We start from the raw sequence: 27,432 nt of genomic DNA on the forward strand, positions 1-27,432 counted from the left end.
GTTCTACCGTGGGGAAAAGGAAGGGGGGGAAGGAGGTCCGCGCGGTGAGTGCGGCGCGTTGTCTCCCCTCGCACACCCCTTCTGCCCCCCCCGTCCCCGCCGCTCGTGGTCCGCGCCGCCCCCACAACCCCCCGCGCGCGCTAAGCCGTATCCCTTTGCCTGGTGGAGGCCGAGCGGAGCGGTGCCGTCTGAGGCCTGCCCGGGGCCCAGCGCTGCCGGTGAGTGCAGCCCCCCTCACCGGCCCGCCGGGCAGGCTCCCCGCTCTCTGGGGCCCTTCAGCCCCACCCCTCCCCCCCTTCCTCCGTGAGCTTCGCTAGTGGGAGTTTCGGGGGACTCTAGGAGATGCCTTGCTCCAATCACATCCCCGGGGTGGGAGATTGTGGGAGCCCCTCGTGATCTGCGGGGCCCTTTCCTGCTCGGGGGCCAGGAGGACGGCTTGTGGGGGCTTCCCGCGATCCGTGGGGTCCATTCGCTCACAGCCCTCAGGAAGGGGCAGTTCTCCTGTCCCCCCTGAGGTCCCTTCCTGCTCACGGGCTGTGGAAGGAGAACGTGTGGCTCCCTCGCAATGGCGGGAACGGGGAGTTCTGGCGGTCTGTCACTATACGTCGTTACTTCCCCTGTTACAGTCAGGGAGGGAGGTTGTGGGGTTCCTCCATTGCCTGTGTGGTCCCTTTTTTATAGCCTGAGTAGTGGGGGTGGATCCCCCCCATTATCTGTAGGGTCCCATGGCATCCTGAGTCCTGAGGGAGGGGGCTTTGGGTGCTTTTGGTCTTTGGGGTTACTTGTACCCGCTCAAGGTCTTGGGGATTTGGTGTGACATCCCTCCCATGCTCCCCACAATCTCTTAGATCGGTTTCCTCTTAATGGGTCTGGGAAGGGGGATGTGGGAGTCCCCCCCCCACCTCTCCATTCCCTGTGGGGTCTCTTCTCCCCTCACACCCCAAGAAAGGAGGATGTGGGGGATGCCTTATTTGGGAGATCCCTTTTTTTCTCCTGGGCCCAGGGAAGGGTGTTGTAGGGTTCTCCCCTCTCTGTGGGGTTGCTTCTCTTTCGCAGGCTCTAGGGAGGTGGTTGCAGGAGCACCTAGTTACTGGTGTAAGGGCTGGTGCTGGAGGTCTCCGTAAATCTTTGTACCTTTCCACGGATTATGGGGAGTGGGTTCTCTCTCTGTTGGGGTGCTGGTGTTGGGATATCCCTGCTGCATGAAGCCTCGCCTCTTCAAGCTTGGAGGGGATTAGGGTGGTTTCTGCCTTAGTAGGGAGGGGAGTTAAGAGGAACCCCCTGTTCCTGTAGCTCTGGGCGCCATGGGGGTCTGCTCTTCTCCCTGTTACTCATCTTGGCAATGGTTTCTTGTTGAGTCACCTGCTGCAAAGGGAAATTAGAACTGCTGCACTGTCCTGGCACAGAGCAACTGACAGCCCTCTGTAACTGAAGCAGTGGCATGATCCAGCCCATGGCCCTGCACTCTTAGCTGCTTCTCCAAACTTGTTCTGGAGCTGGGAGCCCTGTAATGTCTGGTCTCCTCCATTGACCTGTCTTTGCTCTCTTGGTACACCTGGACCCTGCTTATCTCGCCTTTCCCCCTCTGTGTGCTGGTGTTCCCAGCCCCTCTGTAACCTTGGTGGTGCCTCCAGCAGCCCGTTCTGCTCTTTCTGCTTTTCCTTTTTCTTCCAATGACAGCTCGGTCAGGAGGTATCCATTTCAAAACTGTATTTGGGGAATGGGAGGAGTCACTGTGTGAAGGCTGCTGATGTGCTCTCTCAGGGGTTGTGAAGGATTACAGCAGCAGCCGAAGTTGCTGAGGCTGCTACAGTCTTATCATTCCTACTTCCCTGCTGGTGTTCACTGAAATCAATATGGATTTGTTTTTTCAAGTCTAGATCATTGAAGTTTTGGAATTGATTGTAATCTGATGTTCACAATCCTGTCATGCTCAGTGTGGAGGAGAAAATAAATTTGGCGGTATAGCTGTAATTCTTTCCTCTCTTTTTCTAGGTGTGCCCTCTTTCTCCCTGACCTTGCCAGGTATGCCTTTTTTTTTTCTCTCTTCATCTAAGCTACTTTGCTTTTTCTTGTGATGGTGATTTCTGTCCTGTCTTTCCCTGCTGGTGATTTCTCATGTCCTTGATTATCTCTTCATTTGTACTCGGCAGCATTGTTGCTTGGAGCAAAGAGTTGCATTTTTAGGTGATCGAGATTGAGGGTGCTGGTTGTTTCCCTGGCTAAAGGCTAGCGTGGAGCTTTATATTATAGCAAAGGTGATAGCAGCTCATCTCCTGACCCTGTGCTGCTGCATTGGACCGCTGTTTCTGCCGCTCGTGAGTTGGGGGAGAGCCAATTTAGGGAACGAAACTAGAAGAGCAATACTACAGAAGCATTAATATTTTCTTTTGCTTTAGCTGCTTGTATTGACTCAGTGCCAGTGTTGAGGAAGGGGTGGATTAGCTCCTTTCAGTTGCAAGAAGCCATCAGACCCTCTGGTGTGAAATAAGTCTTGTTGCTTTTAACTCTGAATCGCCAAAAATAAAAAGTGGGAGGCAGTGCAGGGATGATGCTTGTCTTTCCTTTGCTGTAGAGCTTGTAGGTATGAAGCAGCTGTGTCTTAACTGGTGCCTGAATGCGTAGCTGAAATGGCTCTTGCTTTTGTGCAGGACTGCGGTAGTAGCAGTTTTAAGAAGAGGAGAAGCGTTTCACAGGCAGTATGGATGTCTAGTGTGATGTAGCCTAGGTGCGGGTCTGAGGCTGTAGAAAGGAACAAACTGGTGCCTGTGGACCTTCTTGCTCCTCTGTCTGCTCTCTCTGACTTCAAATGGGCCATTTCTAGGTTTTTTGGTATTTATATTTTTTTGACTGCTGCTGGGATGAGTGTTCAGGAGTTTCTAATGGAGAGGGTGTGACATGTGATAGCACAAGAGCACTAAATATATAACCATGTTGGCCCTGTTGGAATCAGCTGTGCCAGGGCATGTAAGCAGATATGCAGATGGAGGGTTGGGATAGAATCTCCTGTAGTTAGAACTTGTCAGTGCTGGGCTGGGGGATGAGCAACTGGTGTTGGCTTGATTGCTGCTTGGATTTACAGAAATCGGGACTTTTCCTGCGTAGCCTTTGGGGCTGCATCTGTGGGGTGGTTTTGGGGTGAAACCACAGCAAGCTGCCTTATGTGTACATCATCCCATGTCCCTTGGTGCCACCTGATGCCCATCTTTTATGTCTTTTCTGAAGAAGGCAGTTGAACTGTGACTGTTGTCTTGCCCTCTTTGTTACAGCTTGCAGAAAGCTGTCACATCCCTCCAGAGATCAGTGACAGATGACATCTGCTGCTCTTGCTCATCTAAAGAGACTCTTCAAGGCTATCAGAAATATTTTGTCACATCAAACTTAAATTATTTCTGGGAGAGCTGATTTCAAACTGTGGTGTTACCTGACTTGCTGTGCCTTGTTGGGAGCTGACTGGTCAGCCTGGCACATGAGATTAAAATCGCAGTTCAGTTCCAATGCAAGAAATTGTGCAGGGCTTGATGGAATTTAGGTCTCTGGGAAGCTGTGACAGACATACTTACAACCTGACTGCACCCACCCCTTTATTTTGTAGGCCCCTCAGTTCAGGAGAAATGTAACTTTCTCATGGATAGAAAAAGAGTGGCTTTCATTAAACCAATAAATGGAGTTGACTTAACTTTCTTTTTTTGGCTACAGCATTATGGTGATGTATGCTTTTGTTTTACTGACTTTCTAAAAAGTTGCTAGGCTTAAAGGGATAATGCAGCCAAATAGCTGAAGTCCAAAGCTTATTTTGGATTTACAGAACAACAACAGAGACCATTTCATTGCCTATTTTTAACATTACGCATTTCCCTGCAGTGCTGGAAGTACACCACAGCTTTGTTCTGGCTTGAAATACCTAGGACATGGTGACAAGACAACACCAAGCACAAAGTTCTGAAGCTGTAGCTATTGATTCAAAATCCTTTCAGGTTTTTTAAAGCCTTTTTTAGCGGTCTGTGGAGGCCTAAACACTGACCTGTGATGATTTTTTTTTTTGCTACTTGGGAGTATTTTATTATTTGGCATCAATAAAGATTAATAATATCATTTGCCTTTTCAGTGGTTTCATGCTTTGTAAAACCCCTGATAAATTATCTGCACTATCACTGGAAAAGCAAAATTGTCCTGGGTACACAGGAGCCAATCTCTGGAGTGTGCAGTAAGAGCTTTTATAAAGTTTGCTGCCTCTGTCTCAAAGCATTAATTTATCTTTGTGCTAAAAAAAGCTCATTAAAATGAAAACCTGCTTCACTTCTGAGAAGTGTTATTAGGTCGCGGATGAATGTGGTCTCGAGTGGTTTGAGCGGGAGACCCAAGGGTTCATGTTGCATTACTTTGCTTTAAGTGCAGAGTGCACCTCTAGTTTCTGTGCTGCATTTTTTGCCAGTGGAGAGTGTTCATAAAACTACAGTGTGTTCTTTCAATTGTAAAACTTTGAGGAGTTGAAGCACTGAAACAATTGCACAGATGTTGGTTTGGTGTGGTGGTAAATCTTAGCTGCTCCAGACTGGACTGTGAGCAGTGTGAGTCAGTTTAAATTTCTCCCAGAACCTCTGAAGAGGTGAATTTCTCCCTCCAGACTTGGTGACATTAGGTGTACTCCCTTTGCTTGTCGTACTGTGATTTAGCAGACTTGGCTGAAGGAGGAGTGTGAGCTTGTGTCTTGTCTGGAGTAAATTTGTACGCTGGGAGAACTGGTAGTGCTGTGGTATTAATGGTCTGCAGCTCTCACCTGTCATGAAGCTGTCTGCACCAGCTCAGATGATGGTTTGTGTGGTTAAAAGCTTCATATATGTTTCTTCCCATGTTCTTCTGGGAAAACTTAACGGACACAGAGTAGAAATGTCTTTTTTTTATTTTCAATTTTTGCTTGTTTCTAAACTTCCTCAAAAATCTGGTCTTTATTATAAGGTTTGGCTCATTGTGGAAACAAGTAGGTGCTGCAAGTGTCTTGGACTTGTGTTTGGAAAATGATACTAACACTTGGTAAATTCCCTTTAAGATTTTCCCTGGTAATAATAATTGTAAAAACAACACTTGAGTTCCTGTGAGCCAGATTTGATGGGGAACATTTGTGGTCACTTTGGCTTGGAGGTTTGTGTTACTTCCTTGCAGAAATAGCCCTCTTAGGTGTAATGTTAAATTGATGACACAGGAAGCTGTCTTATTGGGCTTTTGTAGGTGTAGCCCCTGTGTAAGTTAAATTCTTCTGCAAGCTTTCACATGTATTGATGCTTTTTCTGAAAAATTGGTAGGCTGAGTACTGGTGTTAGTGTTTTATTTCTGCCTTATTTTATGCAATGTTCTACAGATCGCTGACTTCTTGTAGAAATAACTACAGTCATGTGAATTCATTATTTGACATTATAATTGTTATATTTTCAGAATTATTTAAAAGTATTTGCTGTTGGTGTTTAGTTACCTGAAACTGGGGGACCTGAGCACCAGCTGACAGTGTTGATATGGCAGGTTGGGATCTTCTCTGTTTGATTCCCTGTTGTGATGGGGTGGATCCTTTTGGATGCTTAATTTTTATTGCTTGTTATTTAAAATTAAAAGTAACTGGTTGTCTGTGGTGTTGGTTCATGAAGATAATGTAGTTTTGGAGAGTTAACCAGCTGTAAGTTTCATTAAATGTATTTGAGGGGGAATTAACTACATGATAATACATTCAGCTCTTGTCATTCTATGTCCTTGGTGACTAGCTGCTGCATCTTTACAACTTGAAACTTTCTCTAATTTTATCTTTTTTCTTAATGCTGTCATAGGAGCTAAAAAAGTAAGTACTCTCTAGTTGTCATGTGGGTTTTGCACTTTCTGGAAGATCAAGGGAATACAGGCATGGATCTGATACTTCTCACTAGACAGATTATTGTAGAGTTCTCTGATTTCTACTGGAAATAAGTGTACCTTTACAGATTTGTTTATTAACGTCAGCTGTGTCTCATTTTGATTTGAGACAGTTCTTTGAGAGACACTTGGTAATTGGAGTACTCAATAATCCACCTCACCCTTGAGATGAGTGATGTGGGGGCTGCAACTCCAATAGCTTGAAGCTGTTTGCTTAAGGACTTGAGCAAAATCACCTATAATTAAAAATACTAAACTCCAGTTATTAGTTTTATTTTTGTCAGATGGTCATACTCTTTCTGTATGAAATGTTAATGGCTGTGTAATGCAAATTAAGTATTTAAAGCTATATTGAGTCATGTCTGGGTTTCTCATTACACCCACTAGAGATTCTTCCTGAAATACTTTGTTATAACCTCTGAATACAACACCTGTGTTGGGTTAATGAAGTATTCTCAGTGAAGGATCTCTTTGAAGGCTATGATTTTTTCTTGGGATAACTCAAATGTGAATGTAGAGCCAAGCAGAGCATGTCAGGCAAACGGAGAAATCTGATGTTCTGTTTAGGAGTCCTTAACCAACCTAAGTAACCTACAGATTCAGACTTACTATCCTGCCTATGTAGTTTCAGTTGTGCATTTTATTTTTCCCCTAGATTTTGTGCTGGCAGGTTACTCCACTAGATCCGGATGGCTGCTGTTCTAGAATGTGTGCACTGCAAAGCGGGGCCTTTGTGCACAACATTTTTTTTATTTGCATCATTTAATCCTTTTCCAGTCTGCTGAATGACTGAAATACAGATACTGCTCTAGCAGACGTTGCCTCCTCTTGATGCTACCCTCCAAGAATCCCATTGAAATTGGCATCTCCTGTAAAGATTATTTTTTAAGGGGGATGCTGTTTCCTACTTAAGAAATATAAAAATATCTAAAATTATTTGTCCAGCAGTTGAGATGATCAGGAGTATAGGGCTGCCTCAATGTTGGGTTTTTTTAACAGCAGGAGTGTATCCTTGTACTTGAAAATAACATGTGTAGGCTCTTTGGAGGCATGTTTTCTGTTTGCATGATGTATGTGATGTCATTTTTCACTGCTTGATGATAGTACTGTGGAAGCTGTAGTAGCAGAGCTTATCCTGACTTGCAAACCTGCATTACCGCTTGCTCATAGCATTGCTCCTACCATGCAATGCATGTGCTTCCAGTGCGGGTGTTTTTGATGTTGATGGTAACAAGTAGAATAATGTTTATTGAAAGCGCTGGTTTGTTTCTAGTTGTCTGTAGTAAGAAGTGGGTTTTTTCTCTATTAACTGGTGTACAATGCAAGAGAATAGTGTAAAGTAAAATAAAGACTTCAAAGTAGGTTTCAATTTAGATATTTTTACATGTTTTTAGCTGTATCACAGTGTTTTCAGCAGCTATTGGAGGAGCATTCTCACAACTCAGTAAGAAAAAGATCTGTCTTTGCTTTCCCTAGTAGTTGTTATAATTGAAATACGTTATGACATTAATATTTTAAACTATAGAAATTAAAATTGAAAGTTTAAAAAGGCAAAAGTGTTTAGTTTTAATAGGTTTGTTTTTACTGGTCTGTCAAGCCCCCAGATTTGAGGCTTGTAAATTGTTCCAGGAACTGTTTGAACTGCAAATCGTTGACTGAAGTCTGGAGGATACTTCAGCTGTATGTGTTTTATTTGGCAACCTGTCACAGATAAATTTGTACCTATAAAACATGCAACTGCCAGTAGCTAAACAGAGACCTGGCTTACAGATACTTCGTTTTGGGCTTTTTTTTTAACTCTAAGGATCTGACCTTGTAGTGTTTGGCAGTGAGTTACCTACTCGTTAGATGTTTGAGCAGTGCAGTAAATTCTGTACTTGGAAAGGTATTTCCTGTACCAATTAAAATAAGTCTACATGTACTAGGATTATTTTGTTCTGTGGTAAAGTATGACTAAGGAAAACACAGAGTAGATGTAATGGTTTTCATTTCAGTAGATCTTTTTGGTAAACTAAGCTATTTGTGAGATCTTCAGTGATTCATTAGTTTTAATTTGCAAGTAACTGGGGTTTTAAACCAAAACTTGAGTCATAGTTTTTCAGTCAGCTCCCTCTGCTGACTTCTGATAGCAGAACACAGATAGGTGTAAGCAATGACCTCTAAAGATACTGAAAAACTGGGGCATCTTTCTTTAGCCTGTCTTCCCAAAACCATACCTAGTTGAGAATACCTAACAAGTAATTAAGGACTTACCTACTAACATGGAAGAATATTGTATACATTACCAGGGATTTGAACAAAGCCTTGTAGGTTTTTTCTGCCAGTTGTCTTCAAAAGTGAAATTTAAAGTGCTTTCAGCCAGTGCCTTTATATTTAAATAGTAACATACAGAATACTTGTCAGAACAGCAGAAGTATTTTAGGAGGAATGTTGTTTTGACTTCAGAAACTGGACATGTTTAGGCAGTTTAATCTTTGAATTAAAATCGGTAACAAAGGAAAAATTGAATAAAAATGCTTAGGCTCTTTGACATGAATAATAATGGTATGATAGCTTTTGGCACTCTTGTATTAAGAAATTACTAAAGTCTGATGCATGCCCTTGCTTTATTTAGTTTTCTTGCAACTACTTCATTGTTGTGCTTATCTTTTAATGCTGCCACTCTTTGGAAGATGAGGACAAGGAAGCCTCCCTGCCCAGTAGAAAAAGTGTGGGTAGACAAGCACAAATATGATGAAGCAGAGAGACTGCATTACGAAAGAGAAGCGATGCTAGCTGCTGCAGCCCCAGAGGAATGCCAGGAGGTAGAGGCTGTAAATGGAGTCTGCAATGATGACTCAGTTGAAAGCGAATTCAAGGGAGACCTGAAGAGAGCAAGGAATGGAAAGAAGCAAAGGAAACGGAAGCGTTCTCCAAAACCCAAAAACGTGGCCTCCAAGTTAGACTCTATTCTGACTGGGTTGTTAGCTGACAATGTGTGGTTTGACAAGCCTTTCTATGATCGCGCTGAGAACATGTACAGGAAAAGGCTAGTGGATTGTCAGAACCAGGAAGCACCAGAACCTGAACTAACTGCTGAGCAGTCCCCTTTAGTGGCCAGGTCAAAAGCTGTCCAAGACATTCCTAAGCCAAGGATGCTTTCAGCAATCCTGTCCTGCTCCCATGGTAGTCTGTCTGCATGTCACCATGTTGTTCAGGATGTCTGGGTCAACAAGTTTGACTTTGATAAGGCTGAGGAGGTGTTTATTGAAAAATCTCAGTTCTTTGTTCCTCCAAATGTCCTAACCATCCCGTCTGTGTGGTCAAATGCTGGCAATGTTGGGCTGAGAACGCCGGATGAGGGTTATGTTACAGCCCTGCCTACACCTGCTACACCAAGCTTGGCTCCAGATGTTGTTGCTGCTTCTGCTGCTTCCTCTGTTACCAGTTTGCCTGGTTCTGTACACCAGACGGTAAATGGTAAGCCACAGATTTCCAGCTTGCAGGCGCTCATGTCAGAGGTGTGGTTAGAGAAACCTCTCTATGATGATGCTGAGAAGAGCTTCTACGAGAACATGTTTGATGGTCATCCGTCAGGCAAAGTCAAACAGCAGCAGCGTGGATGCCCCGGAGCATTGAAGAACCACCATGAGGACAGGAACGACAGCGCTGGAAAGGAAACAGGCATGAAACATCTGGAGACCACCACCAACTCTCTGCTTTCCAGTGATGCTGAGCAACCTTCACCTACCTGCTTTTTTCTGCATGAGGGCAGCGAAACTGTGTGGCTTAATAAGCTGGCATATGACAGTGCTGAGACACGATACTATGCAGCCGAGGCTCTGAAAACGTCAAGAACAGGAGAGAGTACAGGGATGCAGGAATCTGCAGTAGTAACTCCCTCCCAGCCAGCTGCTTATGCTTCAAGCGTACCTGCACCAGAAACGAAGTAGGAGAAGTTTATTCTGGGGTAACACTCACACATGCAAAACTGCTGGGTCAGGACTGAGCTGAAAGAATTTGCATGTGTAGAAGACAGGTGTCTTCTGTATTTGCAGGACCGAGCATGCATGTCACTGTAGGGAGATGCTGCTCCTGAGCCAGAGAGCCTGTTTGTGGGCAGGGTAACTGGGGGTGGTGGTGGGGTGGGGGTGCCGCACGGGGTGGGACACACAAACACGAAGACACGGGACTCCTTCCAGGAACCCCTTTCTCCTGATGAGTGTTGGTGGCTAAAGGGTAGTATTTGTGTGGTGCCAGAAGTTAAGCATTTAAAGTCAGGGCTGGTAAGTGAGCTAAGGTTTGATTCCCTCTTTGTATGTGGGGGAACTCAGGGCTGTGGCCCTCTTGGTATTCCTATTACCTACAAAAGGTCATAAAAGTGAGAAGTTGGAGAGAGTAGTCATGAGATTTAAACAGGCCTGCTGAGACAGCAGAAGGTGTGGTGTTTCATCTTTGAATTTGAGAAGTAAAATTGATGGCTGTTTGCTGTGTATTTCTGTTAAAATGCCACAAGGTCCTTCAGAAAAGCAGTTATCCCCAGTTCTCCTGCACAGCACATAGGCTAGTCATTGGGCTTCACACAGGCAGTGACTACCTTTGAGCATCACTACCAAATTCCACCTTGCAAAGAAGGCTTGGGGATGATGACTAATTACAATTTAGGGCATTGGTCCGGTGGGCGCATGTGCTATATTTGCTTCACTGGAGGGGGGAAGGTTATTAGACTATTCTGCCTGGAAGCTGCTGTTAATTTTGGGACAGGGCTGGCTGGATTACAGCTTGTTTGATGTGCATATAAGTAGCTGGGTAGGAAGAGTTCATTCTCAAATTGTAGATTATTTTTGTAGTTGTAGCTTGCAGTTATAAATCAGTTTGAAGCCAGAAACATTTAAAGACTTCCTTTTAAAGTCCTGAATGAGGTGCGGTATGAGATAATGCTTTCTGTGTTAAATATATGCTTTTGCGTATGACTGGATGAACCCCGAAGTCTGCTGCATGGAGGTCTGTACTGCCCTGGGATCCTGTCTGGAGGACAGTGCTTAGAAGTTAGAAGTTATCTTGCAGTGCTAAGGTAGAGACTGATGTTCTTGGGGGGGGGGGGGGGGGGGGGGGGGGGGGGGCGGGGGGGAAGGATTTTGGAGCATTAGGTCTTATTTCTGACACTTCCGATCACTGAGGTTTTTTTAGCACTTGTTGTGAAGGTCTAAAGATCTTTACATCAGTGATACAGGGGATTAGAGACAAGTTTTAGAGCATATGTGCCTTTCATCCTGTCCTGTTTGGGATAATTTTCTCTTTACTTGGACAGAACTAGATGTTTGGTCACGCCTTTCACCCTTCCCCAGGGAAGTGCATGTGTTGTAAAATAGATGGCATGTTTGTGTGTAACCAGGGTTCTTTGTTAATAGTACTGGTTGGCAGGTCAAGCGGGGTCTTGGAGGTTTGAGTGCTGATGAGAATGGCTTCTGTGTAGAGGAGCTGTGTGGTATGGTGGCCTCTGGCCTCTTCTGAATGAGTAGATGAGAAGGGTGCTTGTTTTACAAGACTCATCTGTTGGCTTTTGTGGAAGTACTGGAGAACTGGGGGGGGTTGAGCTGACGGGTTTGCAGGTTGCTTTTAGTTGCTGTCTGCATTGTGTGGTGGAACCTGGTAATGGTGTGGTTTCATTGTGGTGCTCTGTCCCTGTTCTCACCTTCTCCAGCTGATGTTGGCTTTGTGGCTGTCCCCTGGTTTGAAATAAGGGCACATCTTCTCTTACTGTTGCAAGGGCTCAGTCATTTGCTTTCAAGTTAAGAAATTAACCTGTGGAAGCTGCTGCACTGAAGAAAAAATAACACTATTTCACAGCAGTTTTAGGATGCTTTCTGCTGTTCCTCCATGTAGTGGCATGTGCATATCCCTTGCAAATGTTGCATTCCTGATTATTTTAATTTCCAAACATTTGCAGCAGCTTCCAGAAGGGCAGCACATGTGGGTTACCTGTGGTACTGTTGTAAATTGTGTATATGTCTGGACTCTGGAGGCCAGTTGCTGTCAGTGTCAGGTGGTGTGCTGGGTTGTTCTTTACAGGAAGATCAGTAGTGCACCCTAATGAAACATGGTGTGACCTGTTGGAGACATGTACTAGTCTAAGACAGCCAACAGTTGCTGTCAATGCAGTTGAATTATTTTCAAGGAAGACTGAAATGTGTTTTAAATTTTGTGAGCTAGTGTCAGGAGTTGCCTGTCACGTACAGAGTGCTCTCTTGTTGGCACACTGCAGTGTGGCACATGATGCTTGGAGCTGTGTATTCTTCAATCTTTGGTTTCATAGTCACCAGGTGTCTTAAGAATTAAAAGCATTATTTCCTTTTTGTTTCTCATGTACAAGACATCTTTCTTAGCAGCAGATTCCCACGTGTCTAGCATGATCTAGAAAATCCTGCGCTGAAAGCGCTTTTGTGGAAGAAGGTACAGATCAGCTAATTCATTCTGTCCCCACTTGGTGTCCTGTTGCTAAATGCAGGTCAGGCCAGGCAGACAGGTGGGTAATTAGGCTGCCCTGCTTTCTTAATAGGATCCTGTTCACTTAAAGCTTTCCACTGGAGGGGAAATGGCCAAGCAGAGAGCTGCAGGCACAGCTCTATGGGGGAAGAAAGCTCTCTTCTGACAAGCTCATTGCAAGCTGTTAACCTTAAGTACTTCTAGGAACTCACTTTTGTGGTTTCTTTTCCTTTCTGTAGAAAAATGGCAGTTGACTACTTTATGCATGAGAAGATCTGGTTTGAGAAGTACAAGTATGATGATGCTGAGAGAAGATTCTATGAGCAGATGAACGGGCCAGTTAGCAGCTCTTCACACCAGCAGGTAACACTTGTTCTCATATGGGTTTAGTAGAGTGCTGGAGCTTTAAGAGCTAATACAGAGCAGGCAGAAGGACACAATCCACCTAGATGTGCACATCTGAATAATTTCCACTGTTGGTGCTGCTTTTTCCAAGTGTAAGTCTTGTCTTTGGAGCTCTCTAAGCCTATCCCCTAATGTCTTTTGAAAGGCAATCTTCTGTGGACTGTGAAGAATTTCTGCCACACAACCAGTGTACTGGGAGATCGGATGCCTTTGTAACAGCAGGCAAAGCAGTTACAGGTTGCCACAGTTACTCTTAATCTTTTCAGGCTGCTATGGTGGGGCACAGATGCTATCTGTGATCTAATAGGGGCACAGTTTGATCTGTAAGCCCCAAGAGCTGCAGTTCTGATGACTAAGCTGGGTGATACGCTGTGCAGAGAACTGACCTGTCCCCATTCAGCCAGGGAAGATGCTGTTTTGCTGCTGTTCTGGAGCAGCAAAACCTTCCTTGGCAAGGGATATAATTGAGTATGTATGATACAATGTTTGAAGAGAGGCAGTGTGGCTCCAAAGAGACAAGGAATTACGGTCCTCTCTTTTGTACCCCCCTGAAGTATTCAGTGTGCTCCTGCAGAAGACTGCATCACGGGACTGGTGAGTTGGGGGGAGCAGGTGGAGGCGAAGCATGGTGCTGCTGCAGCATGCCCAAGCTGAGTAGTTCAAGTTTAAATATTAGCCTGAAATTATTACTGTTTAAAGGTACAGAGCTATCGTAACTTCTTCCTGCTATGTAATGAGCTGTTAACTGCTTATGCGTTCGGTTGGTTATATAGAAAGCTGCTTAAGAGTTTTAAACGGCTGTCTTGCAAGTGTTTAAGGGGAAGCTTTTTGCTTAGGTAATAGCTTCTAGGCGCACACTATTCCTGCTGCCCATGCTAGCATAGTGGTGGCACAGCACCCAGGACACTTGCATAAAAATTAGAAGCTATAGATGAGCACTTGAAGTAGATGTTAAAGTGCAAATCTCTGCAGTGCTCTTAGAGGAACTGTTAAGCTATTTCATGCCACGTAAGGAGCTTCCAATGAAGAAGACCTCCCTGCAAGAAGGCTCTGGTGGAGATTCAGCAGCAGTTTATCAACCACTTGCCTGCTAAGGAAAAAGATACATGCTCCTTAGAACCTTCCTGCAACCTGGAAGTGGTTTCCATCTGAATGTGTCCAGGCTGTTGCTCTTCTGTGGTTTATTTGACGTGGGGGGTTGAACCTGTGGGTGGTTTCATATCTCAGATCTTGCTTGTGGGGTTGCAGTCTGAAAGAGGCAAGGAGTGAACGGATCATGGAAACTGAATTTGTGCCCTAGGAAGGGAATCTTCAAATCCAGGTTGAGGCATGGCAGCAGGAGCATGGGGGTGGAAAAGCACAACCTTGTGCTGCCATATTCTGGGTCATACCTGTCTGGATGGAAGACTTCAGCTAGGGCTATCACTTCTTGCCTGAATACAGTGACAGGTAATACTATGAAAAAGAACTGTCTAATGATAGATCTGGAAGGAGTACTGAAGTGACTCCAACCCTCTGCCTGGCTGGCAGCTGTCCAAACCCTTCAGGATAATAATAGAGAATTGAAAAGCTCTTGACTGGATGATCTTCTGGACACGTGGCCTGATGTGACCAGGGACTGCAGTCCATGCTGCTTCATTTAGAACCAATCCTTCTTGCAGCTAATTTTGCAATATTTGCTGAATCATTGGAAGGAACCTTCCCCCGCTCTTGCCCCCCTCCTTTTTTTTATTTAACTTCCCTGACCAGTTTCCAATGTTTCATATTTTTTTAAAAAAATATCTTGGCTCTTTCTGCACTGTTTGCAGGAGAACGGGGCCAGCACGATCCTACGCGACATTGCCAGAGCCAGGGAGAATATCCAGAAATCGCTGGCCGGAGTGAGTACCCAAGCTCTCACCAGCTGGCTACCTGCAACCATTTTTAGCTGTGGTGCACCTCACAGAACTCCACTGTGACCACTTCATAGATTGTGTGGCTTCTTATTTTTAAGTTAGAGGAGAAGACTAAGGTGTGCAGTGCTGTGTACCACCAGCATAGCTCCATCTCATCAAGAGCACCGTTACTACTAGAGTGCATGCTGCTTACCTGCTTGATAGCCTGCAGTGCTTTTTAAAACTAACTGGATTTGGGTTAATGCTGTGCATTTTTTTCTCCTGGTGGAATGTTCCACAAGTCTTATCTAACAGGTTGTGTCACTGTTAAAATAACCTTGCTGCGTAGTGAAGCACTGAGCTGCCAGCAGGCGTGTGTATGTCTCTCTTGGGGTACACTGTGCTGCCACCTTCTCTTTTCTGTTTTGCTTTCAGTTAGGGTATGTGCAAAAAAATGGTATCTTCCATCTGCTGCATCTAGGAAATTCAGCTTGGCTACTAGCTCCTAAGTCTGGACCGTCCTGTACAAGTTCAGTAACATCCTTTCTGGAGGTGTTTTTGTGCTGATATGTACAAACAGCACTGTTAAAAAGTCTTAAATCTTTCAAGAGGAAGCTGAGATCTTATATTAAGTGGACTGGTGTCACGGGTGATGAAAAGTCACTGAATATAGTCCATGTGTCTTGATTTCTTACCTCTGCAGTGGAGCTACTACATACCTTCCATCCGAGGGTATCCATCCTTTATATTGATTTGGCCTTGTAACTGCCTGTTGCGGTATTGAACACCCTCAATTTCTATTTAGAACAGTACAGTAACAGGGAGTGGAGCCTTTCTCAAGGGGAGTATTTAATACTCCTTAAAACAAGCAGAAAAGAGCCATATGTTGGGATGAACTTGAAGGAGTTTGGTTAATTGCTTTCTCCTTGGTGGTCTCCCTGTGCCTGTTGAAGTTGACACTACAAATGCAGCTTCTGCAGCTGCTTGTGTGAGTGATCCAGAATACTCATTGCTGCACTAGAACTTGGAACCGGATGCAGGAAGAGCAGGGCAAACTTGATGAAAGGATTAATTTTTTTAGATTCAGTGATTTTGAATACAGCATGGGAATCAATGGAAAGTTGGGACATCTTAGTAATATTAAAACCAAACAAAAACATGTTGGGAAGGAAAATACTTGAAGCTTTTCTAATGTTGGTTTCTTATTTTGGCATCAGTATTTCAGTGAACAGCTTAGGGAACATTTTCCTGAGCTGGCTCATTTAAGTTCAGATCTGAAATAATGTTTGGGCTGTCAGTACAGACTACCAACCCCTGTCAAAGACTTTTAGTTTGGACTTTAGTAAGGCAAATATGTGGGAAAATGAGCCTCCATCCAGAACAGGGTTGAAGAATGCTTTGCACAGTGTTAAATGCCTTTGGAGAGACCTTTTCAAGCTGGGCAAGGCTGCTGCTGCCTCCAGGAGCAGAGGCTGCATGTGGTGAGTAGGGACAGGAAACCTAAATACAGATCACCTGGCAGTGCTGCTGGTCTGCCCTGAAGGCATATTCTCATCTTGCAGAATGGTCTGTAGTTTGCCAAAGATGTGGAGTTTCTTGCCCTGGCCTATTACTCCTGTTAGAGGTGCTTTCTGTCAGAAGCATGTCAATTTAGATTGTCCAGGTCCTGTAATGGGAACAACTGCGAGAACCAGCAAAGCACTAGACCAAAGCTGGAACAGAAATTTGAGAACATAGTCCTTTGCACCCCTGTGGCACTTGGTGGTGTTACTGCTGAATACAAAAAAATTAATCTGCTGGATTTTTGTTTCTTTGAAGAAAGCTTGGTGGGCTTGAGGATTTAAGGTCAGGATTGAGCCATAGGGCCTTAAAATTAGAATCCAGGGTGTTGCAGAAAGCAGACTGAGACTCTCCAGTGAAGTCTTGAAGGAAAAGCATTGTATTACTGCACAACTGTTTTAGGCAAAGCATTGTGCACCCTAAGCTGCATTGCTGCCAGGGGCGTGCCATAGTAATTTAACCTATAGCTGCTGTTCTGCTCTCAAAGTATGCAGCTGCTTGGATAAGCAGAGAACATGGCAACAGTTACCTCCTCCTTACTGTTCTGTAATCCTGTTTTACTGATCATGCCTTACCCTGCCTGATATGATACCCCAGAGAGCTCACAGTTTCAGTTTTTCCACACGTTGCCACACCGCTGTCCTGAAACCTGAGGCAGTGAATAGCAGTTGGATCTTATGTGTTAGTGGGTCAGTTAGAAAGACTGAACTGTTGAGAAACAAGTCTGAAACATCAGCTTTTGTAGCTTGCGTTTCTGAAGGATCATAATTAATCTTGGGACAGCCATGGCATGAAGCAGGCTTGACTTTAGAACATGCTTAAACTTCAGGTTTGTGTTTCAGAAAGCCTGATTTATACTGTGATTTACAGGGCAATAGTGAAGCATGTTTTTATAGTCAGGATTTAGTTTTTCCTTCGATCTGAACATGTAGAGTTACTGTCAGGAGTCTGCAGCTGTAACAAGCAAAGAGTTGCCTCTCATAAGATGGGAAGATGAAAGATTAGTGCCTGCCTTTTGCTGTGAAATTCAGCCAAGGCTGGTTTCAGATCTGCTTCAGCTGGATAGTGTTGTTCTGAGATGTGTGAATGAGCATTAGAAGGGTTGAGGCAATGGTTTGTACCTCCTGAAGGAGGCTACAAAGCTCTGATGCTGGAAACATTTGTTTGCACATACCTTTCATCCTGCTTTGCATGATCATCTCTGCTTTAAACAATCTCTCCAGTTGACATCTGCTTGATTGCTAATGCTTTCCTAGATATAAAGTTGTTAACATGTGCAGTACTGCGGCTTGTGGCATTGAGACCACAGGTGGTGAGAAATCTTACAGCTGGGGACCTGAGGCACAGAGGATTGACGTGTCTGAGATCGTAAAGCAAGTCCAGCAGAGTGGGTGACTGAACTCTTGCTTCTTACACCCTCCCTGGGGGCTGTAATGGCAGGGATGTCACTGAGTAGCTGGCTGTCGTGAGTGTCTGAAGTTCTGTTATTCCCCTCTTTGACCAAGCTCCCTCTTACAGAGCTGCTGTATTTGTTTCCTGTGTGTGGATTTCAAACAAGACTCCCACAAAACCTCTGAGCGTGCTAAAGTGTTTGGAGACCCTAGTCATACTAAAGTGTTTGGAGACCACATTCAGAAATACGTCTGTATGTGCAGGGAACAGTTGCACTTTCTGTAGGAAACCAGCCAGGATCCATCTTGCCGGTGTTAGGCAGGGGAACTCTTCTAGTTCAGCATAATTTCCCCACAGTTCAATTTGGTGTATCTGACCATGGTTAAACTTATCATGTTTCCAGAGCCTCTAGGTAGGCAACCTGAGGGAAAAGGGTGTTCTTCAATGAAATGAAAATAAGTGCATGAAATAAGTTTAATTTTTTGGATGAAGCAGAGTTCTTTGTGAGGACTGGAAAACCTACACATCACATCTGTTACAGAGCTTGTAAAGCCTGCATGCTGTTCTTCTTAATTACTGTTATAACTTGTTAACTCAAATTAAGGGAAGAGTGTTGATACCTCCAGATACTACTTGTAGTGAGGGAAGTGCCAGCTTTCCAGCTGTTAGTTAGGCCTGAGATACCAAGGCAAGAGCTCTTAGCTGTAGTTGCCCAGGCGGATTTCTTTCAGCTGATAGAAATCTCTCTGGCCAATTACAAGAGCTCTTCCTTTGGTACATCAGGGTGCTCACAAAGCACTCATAGCTTTATCCAAAAAGAAATGGTAACCTTTGCCAACTTTTTCTCCTTTAGTCAGTGGTAGTCTCTGATATGTAAAGTAAGTTTTAGAGAACGTCAGAGGGCCAGATGTTGATAGTCCTTTGAGGCTGAGGCTAGATTCTGTATTCTACCCTTCATAAGCAGGAAGTCCTAGGGGGTTTAATTTGCCTGGATGATTAAATCTGTATGCAGTCCTTAAGTGGTTCTGGGCTTGCTGAGTGCTGCTGCTATGCAAAATATTTTTAATAGGTTGCAGCACTGGTCAGTGTATCGCTCATGTGGGTTCAGTACAAAAACTATGGCTTAAGCTTATTAAAAATAAAGGTTTTAAGAGCTCTGTCTGTGAGACAATATGCAGGAAGTGACTGATGTTCTGGAACTCCCCACCTTTGGGATTTTGCATTACTGTCCTTGATAAAACTGATCAACGTTTGTGTTGAGCTTCCTCTTGGCACAGTTGAGTCAAGTGGAAATAGTGTTTGGTTGTGCATAGGAAAAAACACACTGTAGGTAGTGTCTTGCTTAGGTTGGTGACCACATCTCTAAAAGTTTGAAACATCCTTACCTCAGGGGAGAACCCCCAGTCTCATAAAGGCAGCTTTTCATCAAATTCTGAAAATGAGGCTTACCTACCTCCCAGAACTGGGAACTTGGTTCAGCGTTGTGAAGGTTATGGGTTCTCAAGGGATGGCGGGTCCAGTCTACGAAGACCTTTAATCTCCTGTTTGTTTGAGCTTGGGGCAGGCAACCCTCTCTTCTTGCCAGGAAAAGATGGCTGTGCTCAGGCTCATGCTGCCCAGAGGCTGCTCGGGACTAACAAATAACTTCTGAGTTCCACAGGGTGTTGAATTAAATGCTTTGCTGTGCCATGTCTGGGAGCACTGTGAGCCCCAATCATGTTTAAACCTCCCTCTTAAACAGGTGTGAAAAATACAGCATGGATGAGCAAGTGCATCCAGGTTTAGGATGATCTTAGCATATGTAATATGCTGAATCTGTTCGTCCAGGTGCACAACACTCAACTATGAATTTTGTGGGTGTGTAAGTCATAGGTGCAGCTAGGTTGGTAATTAATCTTGCCATTTCTGCAGAGACCTCAGTAGCAACTTGAAACTGAGGAATCCCAGAGGTGAGATGGCTTCTCATGGAGTCATCTATATATCTGGGCTGCAGCTCCCTGCATGCCTGTGCTACCTGTACTACTCCATACTGATGGGCAGATGCATACTTAAATTCCCCACTGAGAATGCTGGCTCTTCTCTGGGCTTCATTATCTGTATTAGCAACCTTAATGTTGTCTTACCTGCCAGGCTCAATGTAAACTGGCAAAGGAAGGGTGAAAAGGGGAAAAAAAATTGTGCATTGTAGAGCTCTGCCTCGCTGCCCAATTCCCTGGGTGCTACACAAAGTTTTACAAACAGGTACTGACAGCAATATACAGCTAGGATTGTATCCTAGTATTTTATACTACTCAAAAGAAAGCTCTGTTGAAATAATAAAATAACATTTTTTTCCCATGCTTCTCCTTGTCAAGAACAGCTCCTTGCAGAGCAGAGTGTTACAGAGTCCTCTCACCTTGCTTTTTTAAGCCATAGCTATGGCATTTTTGGGGACAATGGCCATGACTTTCTCAGACTTTTCCCCTGCAAGGAAGGTTTGTCTTGGGCTGGAGGCCTCCTGCCAAGCTGTAGGTGTTTTTCCTGTGGGACTACAGGCAGGAGCAGTGCTGACGGATTCCATGTGAGGCTTCAGGATGGCAGCTGACAAGTGTAAAGGTAGATGGTACTGTCTCAATTTAATTTCTCATTCTTGAGAGGTTATTGCTAAGAGGGAAAAGTGCGAGGCACAGCTGGGTTCTGTGGCAAATGCTTCTGCTAAAGCTGAAAGCCAGGGTTTCGAAGTGGGTTGTTCTGCAGCACCGAATAGGTGTAGCCATCTTACAGTGTCTTGAAAGTCCACAGCTGTGCACAGGATAGCCAGTCACCAGGGCAAGTGTAGAGCCTGCTGAAATGCTTCAGCATTTGGCCTGAAAATGCGAGTAGGGCTTCAAACTGCCAAACATCTGTGGTACTTGCTGCTTAGCTGAATCAGCAGGCTGCCTTTGGGATAAAAACAAGCAGGTGTGTATCTCCTTGCAGGTGACACGGCTCCTGTGTTTGATCATAAGTCAAAACATGAAGTGCTTTTTCAAGGGGTGAGGATAGATATGACTATTGCCAGAATTCCCTTCTCACTGAATTAACTTAGACCTTTGCCCTCGTGGTGTAACTCGGACAGGAAGAGATCAGGCAATGAGTTCATCTGAGCTTTAATGTTTGTTCTTGGTGCGTAAGGCTAAGGGCTAGCCTGGTGTGATGAGCCCACGGTGGCTAGCAGCCTCTGTTCTTAGTTGTGCATGTGAGGATGGAAGCCCACGCAGGGGTTTCAAAGTTGTTAGTGCAGACCAGTGTTGTGTTACTTTAGGAGAGGTGCACTAGTGGTGATTGTGGACTTGTTAAGAGTCTTGGTGACTTTGCATGTGTTTCTGTATCTGTCAGGTTTTCTCTAATGACCGGAGAATGAGCTGAGCCTGTGAATGTGTGCTGCAGTAATGCATGAATCTGCTGCACCTCTGATTTTACAGATGTCTAGAGCATGGTCTCAGTCATCTCCCCATCTCGGTCTAGTTCTGCCGCTCAGCCGTGTGCCCTTTCTGCAGGCACCGAGATGTTTAACAAGAAGATGACAGAGTTCATGGATAAATGTCTCTCTGCAGGCTTTGTTCAGTGTGTAGCTGGTATGAGGCCGTATCTTGTTGCTTGATTTTCCTGCATGTGAGTCTGCTTCCTGCACTTGAACTGCCTCTTCCAGCTTGAGTGAAATCCTTTTCTCTCTCCCAAGTCGAACCAAATGTCCCCCAAACCTTTTGCCCTTCGCAGCAGAAGACAGTTCCTCGTAGCAAAGAAGCTCCTTCTGCCCGTCACAAGAGGCAGTCGGGCCGCTCAACTGTAAGTCACCTGCGCACGGATGGAGCTGGTTGTGTGATTTGAGAGGGTGTTGTAGGGCAAGGACAGTCCTGCCTCGGAGAGATGGACCAGATTCTCCTTCCTTATGATGAGAAACATATGTCCTTTGGCACATGGTTGTAGCTTTGATATAATCCTATATAACAGGAACTTAGAGCAGGGCATTTAGGTCCCCCAGCTTGGTGTCTGGGGACTGCAGATCAGTGCTTGCCTTCCTGAGCCTGCATCTGCTGCAAAGGCTCTATCAGAGGTTGATTTCATGGTGCTTTTGATGTCTGGCCCCTGCCCCTTTTTGGATGGGTGGAGAAGGGTCTCTTTGACCTTCCTGCTAGGGGTAGCTCACATGTCTTCCAGGGCCAGGCATCTCCCAGACCTGCTGTCCGTGTGCCACATATTCTTCATCTTAACCCCTGTATTTCCCCCTCTCCATCTTAAGTGACTGCTTGGATCTCAGAAGCATGTCAACTGCAACAGAGAACTGCATTATAATTACAGGCAGGATGCACCTGAATGAGTATAATTTTCTCTATTGTTATATTCAGTTAAAAGTGACACTTGAGGTGTGAAGGCCTGTTATTTTCTTTCCCTTGGCTGATTTGAATTTGCAGATAAGGGCCTGCTTAAAAAAACCCACTCTTTTTCGCTATTAAATACTTTTGAAGCTGGATCACTATAACTGCTCCCTCAGGATGTGTTACAGTAGGCTTAAACTGTTTTGCGAGGACTTAAAGGCTGGACTGGGGAAGGTGGGGGTATGGAACTGCTGGGATCTCTTTCCAGCTTTCACAGTGACTCACTGTGTGATGTTAGGCAGGTCACTTCTGTGCTCTGTGCCTCAATTTGTTTGTAAGAGGAGACCTGCTGCCCCACTTAAGGGCCTTAGTGTGAAATTTTCAAAACTGTGTGTTCAGTGTCAGTCTGTGATCTGAGACTGAAGAATTACTTCATCCTTTGTTCATCAGTGCCAGCTGAAATTTCTCGAGATATATTTCATGCTTCATTCTAGAGCTACTATATTTGTATTCTTTTTGTAAAGCCTTTAGAGAAAATACCCTTGTTCTTAGATTAGCTCTCAAATTTTCTTCTTCCCTGAAGGCATGACTCTGCTTTGCTTCACTGAACCACTGAGTTTGGGAGTAGGTGAACCGACTTATTTCATTCCTGTTTTCCTTGTTGCAGAGTGCAAGCACAACCTCTTCTGGGCCTGTTGGTGACCAAAATGAACTCCTGTCCAGAATTTCTCACCTGGAGGTAGAAAATCAAAACCTTCGCAGTGGTAAGTAGGAGAATCTTCTGCAAAGAAAGCAAAACTGGATGTGGGGGTCCTGCTTCTGTGGGGTGTATCCCTTACTGGCCTTGTCTGTCACCAGGTGAGCATGTCAGTATCTTGATCAGAGCTTTGTAGGCTTCCCTCTGACTGGGGCAACTGGTGGTTTTTAAAGCCCACTTTGAGCAGAAGCAAGTTATCCTGACTTATATTCAGAGCCTACAAGATAAGGCTGTACTGTTTTCCCCCCCCACCACCTTCTTGCAGTTGTTGCAGACCTTCAGATGGCCATCTTTAAGTTGGAAAGCCGCCTGAATGCTCTGGAAAAGTCATCTACCTCCCACCAGCCCTCACCAGTTCCTCCAACCCAGGTGAGCCTTGGCAAAGTGCTGTTCTTGAATGCTTCACAGTCACAAAGTGTCAGATCATTTCAAAGGTCTTGTGGCTGTCTGAAGATGGAGAGATGCTTATAATTAGGATGAGTCTGTTGCAGGTTTTCCAGCAGTTTTGGCAGCTGCCTCATCACCTTTCCCAAAAAGTATGTATGGAGAGGAGTAGTCTGCTGTAAGACCAGCAAAGAAGCTACGTTAGAGATTTCAGCTAGGGAGAGCTGGTGCAAATCTGTTTGGAGTTTGGAGTTTATATAAGTGATTAACATGTAGTCCACAGTGCTGTGAGTTTGTTAGCAAGGCACCAGATAAAATGCCACTTTGTTATAATAGATAAGCGGAATTGGTGATGCTTATTTCTTTTTTAACAAACGTCCCCATAAGAATGTATTTAATTTAAGAGAAAGCCCTGTGGGAGCTGTATACACGGCACCAATTTGATCAATTCTTGTTGTAGGTTGGAAGACATGCTACCAGTGGTGCTGGTGTCTCTGCAGTAAGCGTACAGAATGCGTAGGCCCCTCCTCATGCTAGGGCAAGATGCTTGGTTGTGTTCCTAACTGCTGTCCCACTCAGACTCTTATGGTATAAGTACCCTGAGCCCTTAGGAGGAGGATCAGCTCTTGGCTACATGGTGATTTTTGCTCTAGGGGTTAGAAGTATGGCCATGCTGGGCCAGTTCAAAGGTCCATATGGTCCAGTGTCCTGTTTTGATGGCCAATAGCTGATTCTTCACACAAATCACATGGTGTGGGCCATGTTCACTGTCTTGAGCAATGCAGACTTCTGTACCTGAGCTTCTCTTGAGTGCTGCTGTCATTCAGCTTCAAGTTAATCTTCTCCCCTTTTTCCTTAATGCAAACTTGAATGCATGTCACCCCAATGAAGAAAGTGGAACCATTCAGTGTTCCCTCCAAGAGAGTGGAGCTCCCATCTGCTTCACCAGCAAAGAAAGTTGAGCCAGCTGCTGCAGAGGAAGATGACGATGATGACATTGACCTTTTTGGTAGTGATGATGAAGAGGAAGACCAAGAGGCTGCCAAAGTCCGGGAGGAGAGACTGCGTCAGTATGCAGAGAAGAAGGCCAAGAAACCGGGTCTTATTGCCAAGTCTTCTATCCTTTTGGATGTGAAGCCAGTGAGTAACTGCAGGGGGGAAGCTCCCGAGTGAGGCTGTATGTCTTGTGCTGAAGGAGGCTGTAAATCACTTGCACATCTGAGAGGGCTGATGAAGATAGGACCTGCAGATTTCCAAACAAGGGGTCAGAGCACAGTGGGATATTGCAGCTGGGATCTGTACCCTTTGCGCTGCTGCCTTGCTCCTTGCACTGTAGCAAGCATAGGCTGTTATCTGAGGTTCCCCTAGTCAGGACTAGCCCTTTAAGATGGGAAGAAACCTGTCTTTGTCAAGTTAGCATGGTAGAACAAAAACTCCAGGCTGGCTAGTGCTCATGGAGATGCCCTTTGTGAAAGTCACTTTAAAGTGAGCACTCCAAAGCAGCTGCATTGCTGCAGGAAGAATCCCCCTTGCATGCATCTGCAGTGCCTACAGGTGGAATTGAAAAAACGTGATATGCAGCATTGCTGCAATGTCAGATAGAGCTTGGTGAACCCATCAGCTAATTCTGGTAAAAACTATAGACAAAAAAGGGCAGCTTGGGTCAGCTGAAATGTACTGAGAGGTGTAGTGTTCAATTTTAAGTCACTGGATACCTCTTGGGGGCTAATGGTGGTTTCTAGGAAAACTAAAGTTCATGCTCCATATTTTTGCAGTGGGATGATGAGACTGACATGGCGAAGATGGAGGAGTGTGTACGGTCCATCCACATGGATGGGTTGGTGTGGGGAGCCTCCAAACTGGTCCCAGTAGGCTATGGCATTAAGAAGCTCCAAATCCAGTGTGTAGTGGAGGATGACAAAGTCGGAACAGACATCCTGGAGGAGGAGATAACCAAGTTTGAAGACTATGTAAGTCTTTCAGCAAGCTCTGTAATCCTGGGTGATGCCTGACCCACAGATTTTGGCAAACTTGAATTTTTATTTAAAAAAAAAAAAACCCAAACGATAGAATTGATGGCGTCTGCCTGCTGAGACACTGGTATAGTGTATTTAAATATATTTTTTAAGGCTGGATGATGCAGCTATTTTGCAGTATTTTCTAGAGCCTTTTTGGAGGCTCTTAGTGCCCATCCAGCTCCCACTGATTATTACTTTGGATAAGCCCTGCTTTGACACTTCGACCTGTGCAGCACCAGGGTAGACACACAAATGTTTAACCTTCATGGATGGAGGTGTTTCAGTCCCTGTCCTTCTTCCATGGAAATGACAGTAGGAGCTCCAGCCCTGGGCCAGGTGATACACAGCTCAGCAGAGCTCCTAGTCTTACTGTTGAGAGCATGGTGGGTTTTACCTTTTTTGCTTTGGCTACTCTTTTGCTTATATTTAGAGTAAATCGGGAACTTCTGCTCTTTAGCCTTAACATTGCTAGAAACTCTTTAATATGTATGTTCTTCATAGGCTAGACTGTCTAAAGATTTATGCAGTAACTAGTACAGTGCAGTTTCCTGTTGTGACTGATGTTTCTAGAATTATTAAAAAGGTCCTCTTACTGCAGCTGGGAAGCTGGCCTGAGACCTGGGCCATGCTTGATCTTTTTGAGCATTGCTGGTGCATGCTGTGAAGAAATCCCTGATGTGAGTGCTTGCTTTGAATATCTGGAAACACCTTGGTGACCTTCAGCTTTACTGGTTTTGTTTCAGGTGCAGAGTGTTGACATTGCTGCTTTCAACAAGATCTAGAAGTAAAACTGTATCCCCTTTGAAACTGTAACTAATAAAGATCAAGACTGGGAGCGTGAATTGGATGATGTTTGTCTCTGCCAAGTGCAACATCTCCAGAGTGATTTGTTGTGAGACTTTGGGGTATTTCCCTTCCTTGTTGCATTCATAAAAGGGGAGCAGTCTTGAGGCAGGAGTGACCTACATTTCTGGGTTGGAAAGAAGGTCCGAGGAGCATCCTGTATGAGTAGCCTGTGCTAACGGTGGTTGCAGTCACCTTTCCCAAAAGTAGAGACTCCAGTCATTCTCTACACCCCGCACACACACCTTCCCCCCCCAAACACCCAACACACACGCAAAAAAAAGAAAACCCCAAAACCAAACCCCACAAATCAGGACTAATCAGCAGGAAGCATCCAGAAATTGCTGGCTTGGGACTGAATTTCTTCTGTCTCTTCCCCTTGCTGCTCTTGATACCCTGCACAGGGTCACTTGAGCTGATCATTTGGTGTGTTAGGAGCCAGGGCCATCTGGAGCATGGCCTGTGGAAAGGGGAGGTGAGGTGGCATTTCTAACTGTAGACACGGGGTCTGTCGCAGTGCCAGAGTCCAAGGTCCAGGCTGAAGTCATGCAGGGCCAACACAGAGCAAATGGGAAGTGCTACGGGGTTGTGCTGCAAGCACTGGATGAAGCCACAGCAGCATCCAGCCTGGGCAGTATGCAATAGCCAAGTGATGATGGCTATAGTGCCAACTTTCTTGGCTGTGTGCGGTGCCCTGTGCATGATGTGCAGGTGCTTTGGGTGTTAAGTGGTGTCCCGCATATGTAGTGCACATGCATGTCCAGGACCTGGCTGCTCTGTGCCTGGTGTGACCCTTGGGGTTGCTGTTGGCTTGTGGAGTGCTGGGGTTGATGCGCATGGTGCCACTGCTGTGCATGCTGTGCCTTGCCTTGGTGGTGGTGTAGCCATTGTGTTGTCATGTCTGATGTGTGGCACATATCCTGTGCTTGGTGTTGGGATGCCCGTTGTGCATGGTACCCAGTGCTGGGTGTGCATACTGTGCCCCCTGTGCTGGTGTGCCTGGGACTCAGAGAGAGTGAGAGTGTGTGTGTGTGTGTGTGTGTGTGTGTGTGTGTGCGTGCGTGCGTGTGTGTGTGTGCTGCTGCGCCCAGAGCCCTGCCTGCCTGGTGTCCTGTGTGTCTGTTGTCCCATGTGCTACCAGTTCCACATGTCTGGTGCTGGCACAGCTGGGGCCATGTGTGGCTGCTGCTGGGCACACAGGGTCCCAAAAGCATGGTCCTGGCAGACTGCCCCTCCCAGTGCCGCATGTCCCGTGGGTGCTGCCACTCCATGTGCCCTGTGTACCAGTCTTGCCCAGTGCACCACGTGCCTGCTGTTCTCAGCACCACTCTCACTTCTATGGCCTGTGTTCAGGTGTGCTCCACCCCCATCCTGTGCAGGTGTCCCTTAAGCCACCAGTGCCCCATGTGTCCAGTGCTGAGGATGCTGGGCGTCCTGTATGTCCAGTGTCCTCTGTACCTGGGACTGCCTGGTGTCCTGGGTACCCAGAGTACCTGCTG

At 45.4% G+C, this 27,432-nt stretch overlaps 1 protein-coding gene across 3 annotated transcripts; it reads left to right on the top strand.

Annotated features, from left to right (window-relative positions):
- The first annotated feature begins 113 nt into the window (after positions 1-113).
- EEF1D (eukaryotic translation elongation factor 1 delta) lies at positions 114-25,926 on the top strand. 3 transcript variants are annotated; one of them, XM_040585534.1, is made up of 12 exons: positions 114-218; positions 1,996-2,025; positions 5,817-5,827; positions 8,571-9,826; positions 12,603-12,726; positions 14,577-14,648; positions 21,333-21,401; positions 22,599-22,695; positions 22,954-23,057; positions 23,964-24,212; positions 24,848-25,042; positions 25,834-25,926. In XM_040585534.1, exons 4-12 carry the CDS (start codon positions 8,571-8,573, stop codon positions 25,870-25,872), a joined length of 2,205 nt encoding a protein of 734 aa, XP_040441468.1. In that variant the 5' UTR covers positions 114-218; positions 1,996-2,025; positions 5,817-5,827; the 3' UTR covers positions 25,873-25,926. The 3 variants fall into 3 exon arrangements, with proteins under 3 accessions (XP_040441468.1, XP_040441469.1, XP_040441471.1); XM_040585535.1 differs by lacking the exon at positions 21,333-21,401; XM_040585537.1 differs by lacking the exons at positions 14,577-14,648; positions 21,333-21,401.
- Positions 25,927-27,432: the final 1,506 nt, after the last annotated feature.

This window comes from Falco naumanni, chromosome 3 (genome assembly GCF_017639655.2).
Source record: "Falco naumanni isolate bFalNau1 chromosome 3, bFalNau1.pat, whole genome shotgun sequence".
Classification (NCBI taxonomy): Eukaryota; Metazoa; Chordata; class Aves; order Falconiformes; family Falconidae; genus Falco; species Falco naumanni.

What these genes read in the sequence shown, in the direction of transcription:
- EEF1D (XM_040585534.1), top strand. Translation starts at nt 8,571, where the DNA reads ATGAGGACAAGGAAGCCTCCCTGCCCAGTAGAAAAAGTGTGGGTAGAC. An exon ending in TCCAGAAATCGCTGGCCGGA is followed by an intron (nt 14,649 to 21,332) that starts GTGAGTACCCAA and finishes TGCCCTTCGCAG; the next exon opens with CAGAAGACAGTTCCTCGTAG. An exon ending in TCCTTTTGGATGTGAAGCCA is followed by an intron (nt 24,213 to 24,847) that starts GTGAGTAACTGC and finishes ATATTTTTGCAG; the next exon opens with TGGGATGATGAGACTGACAT.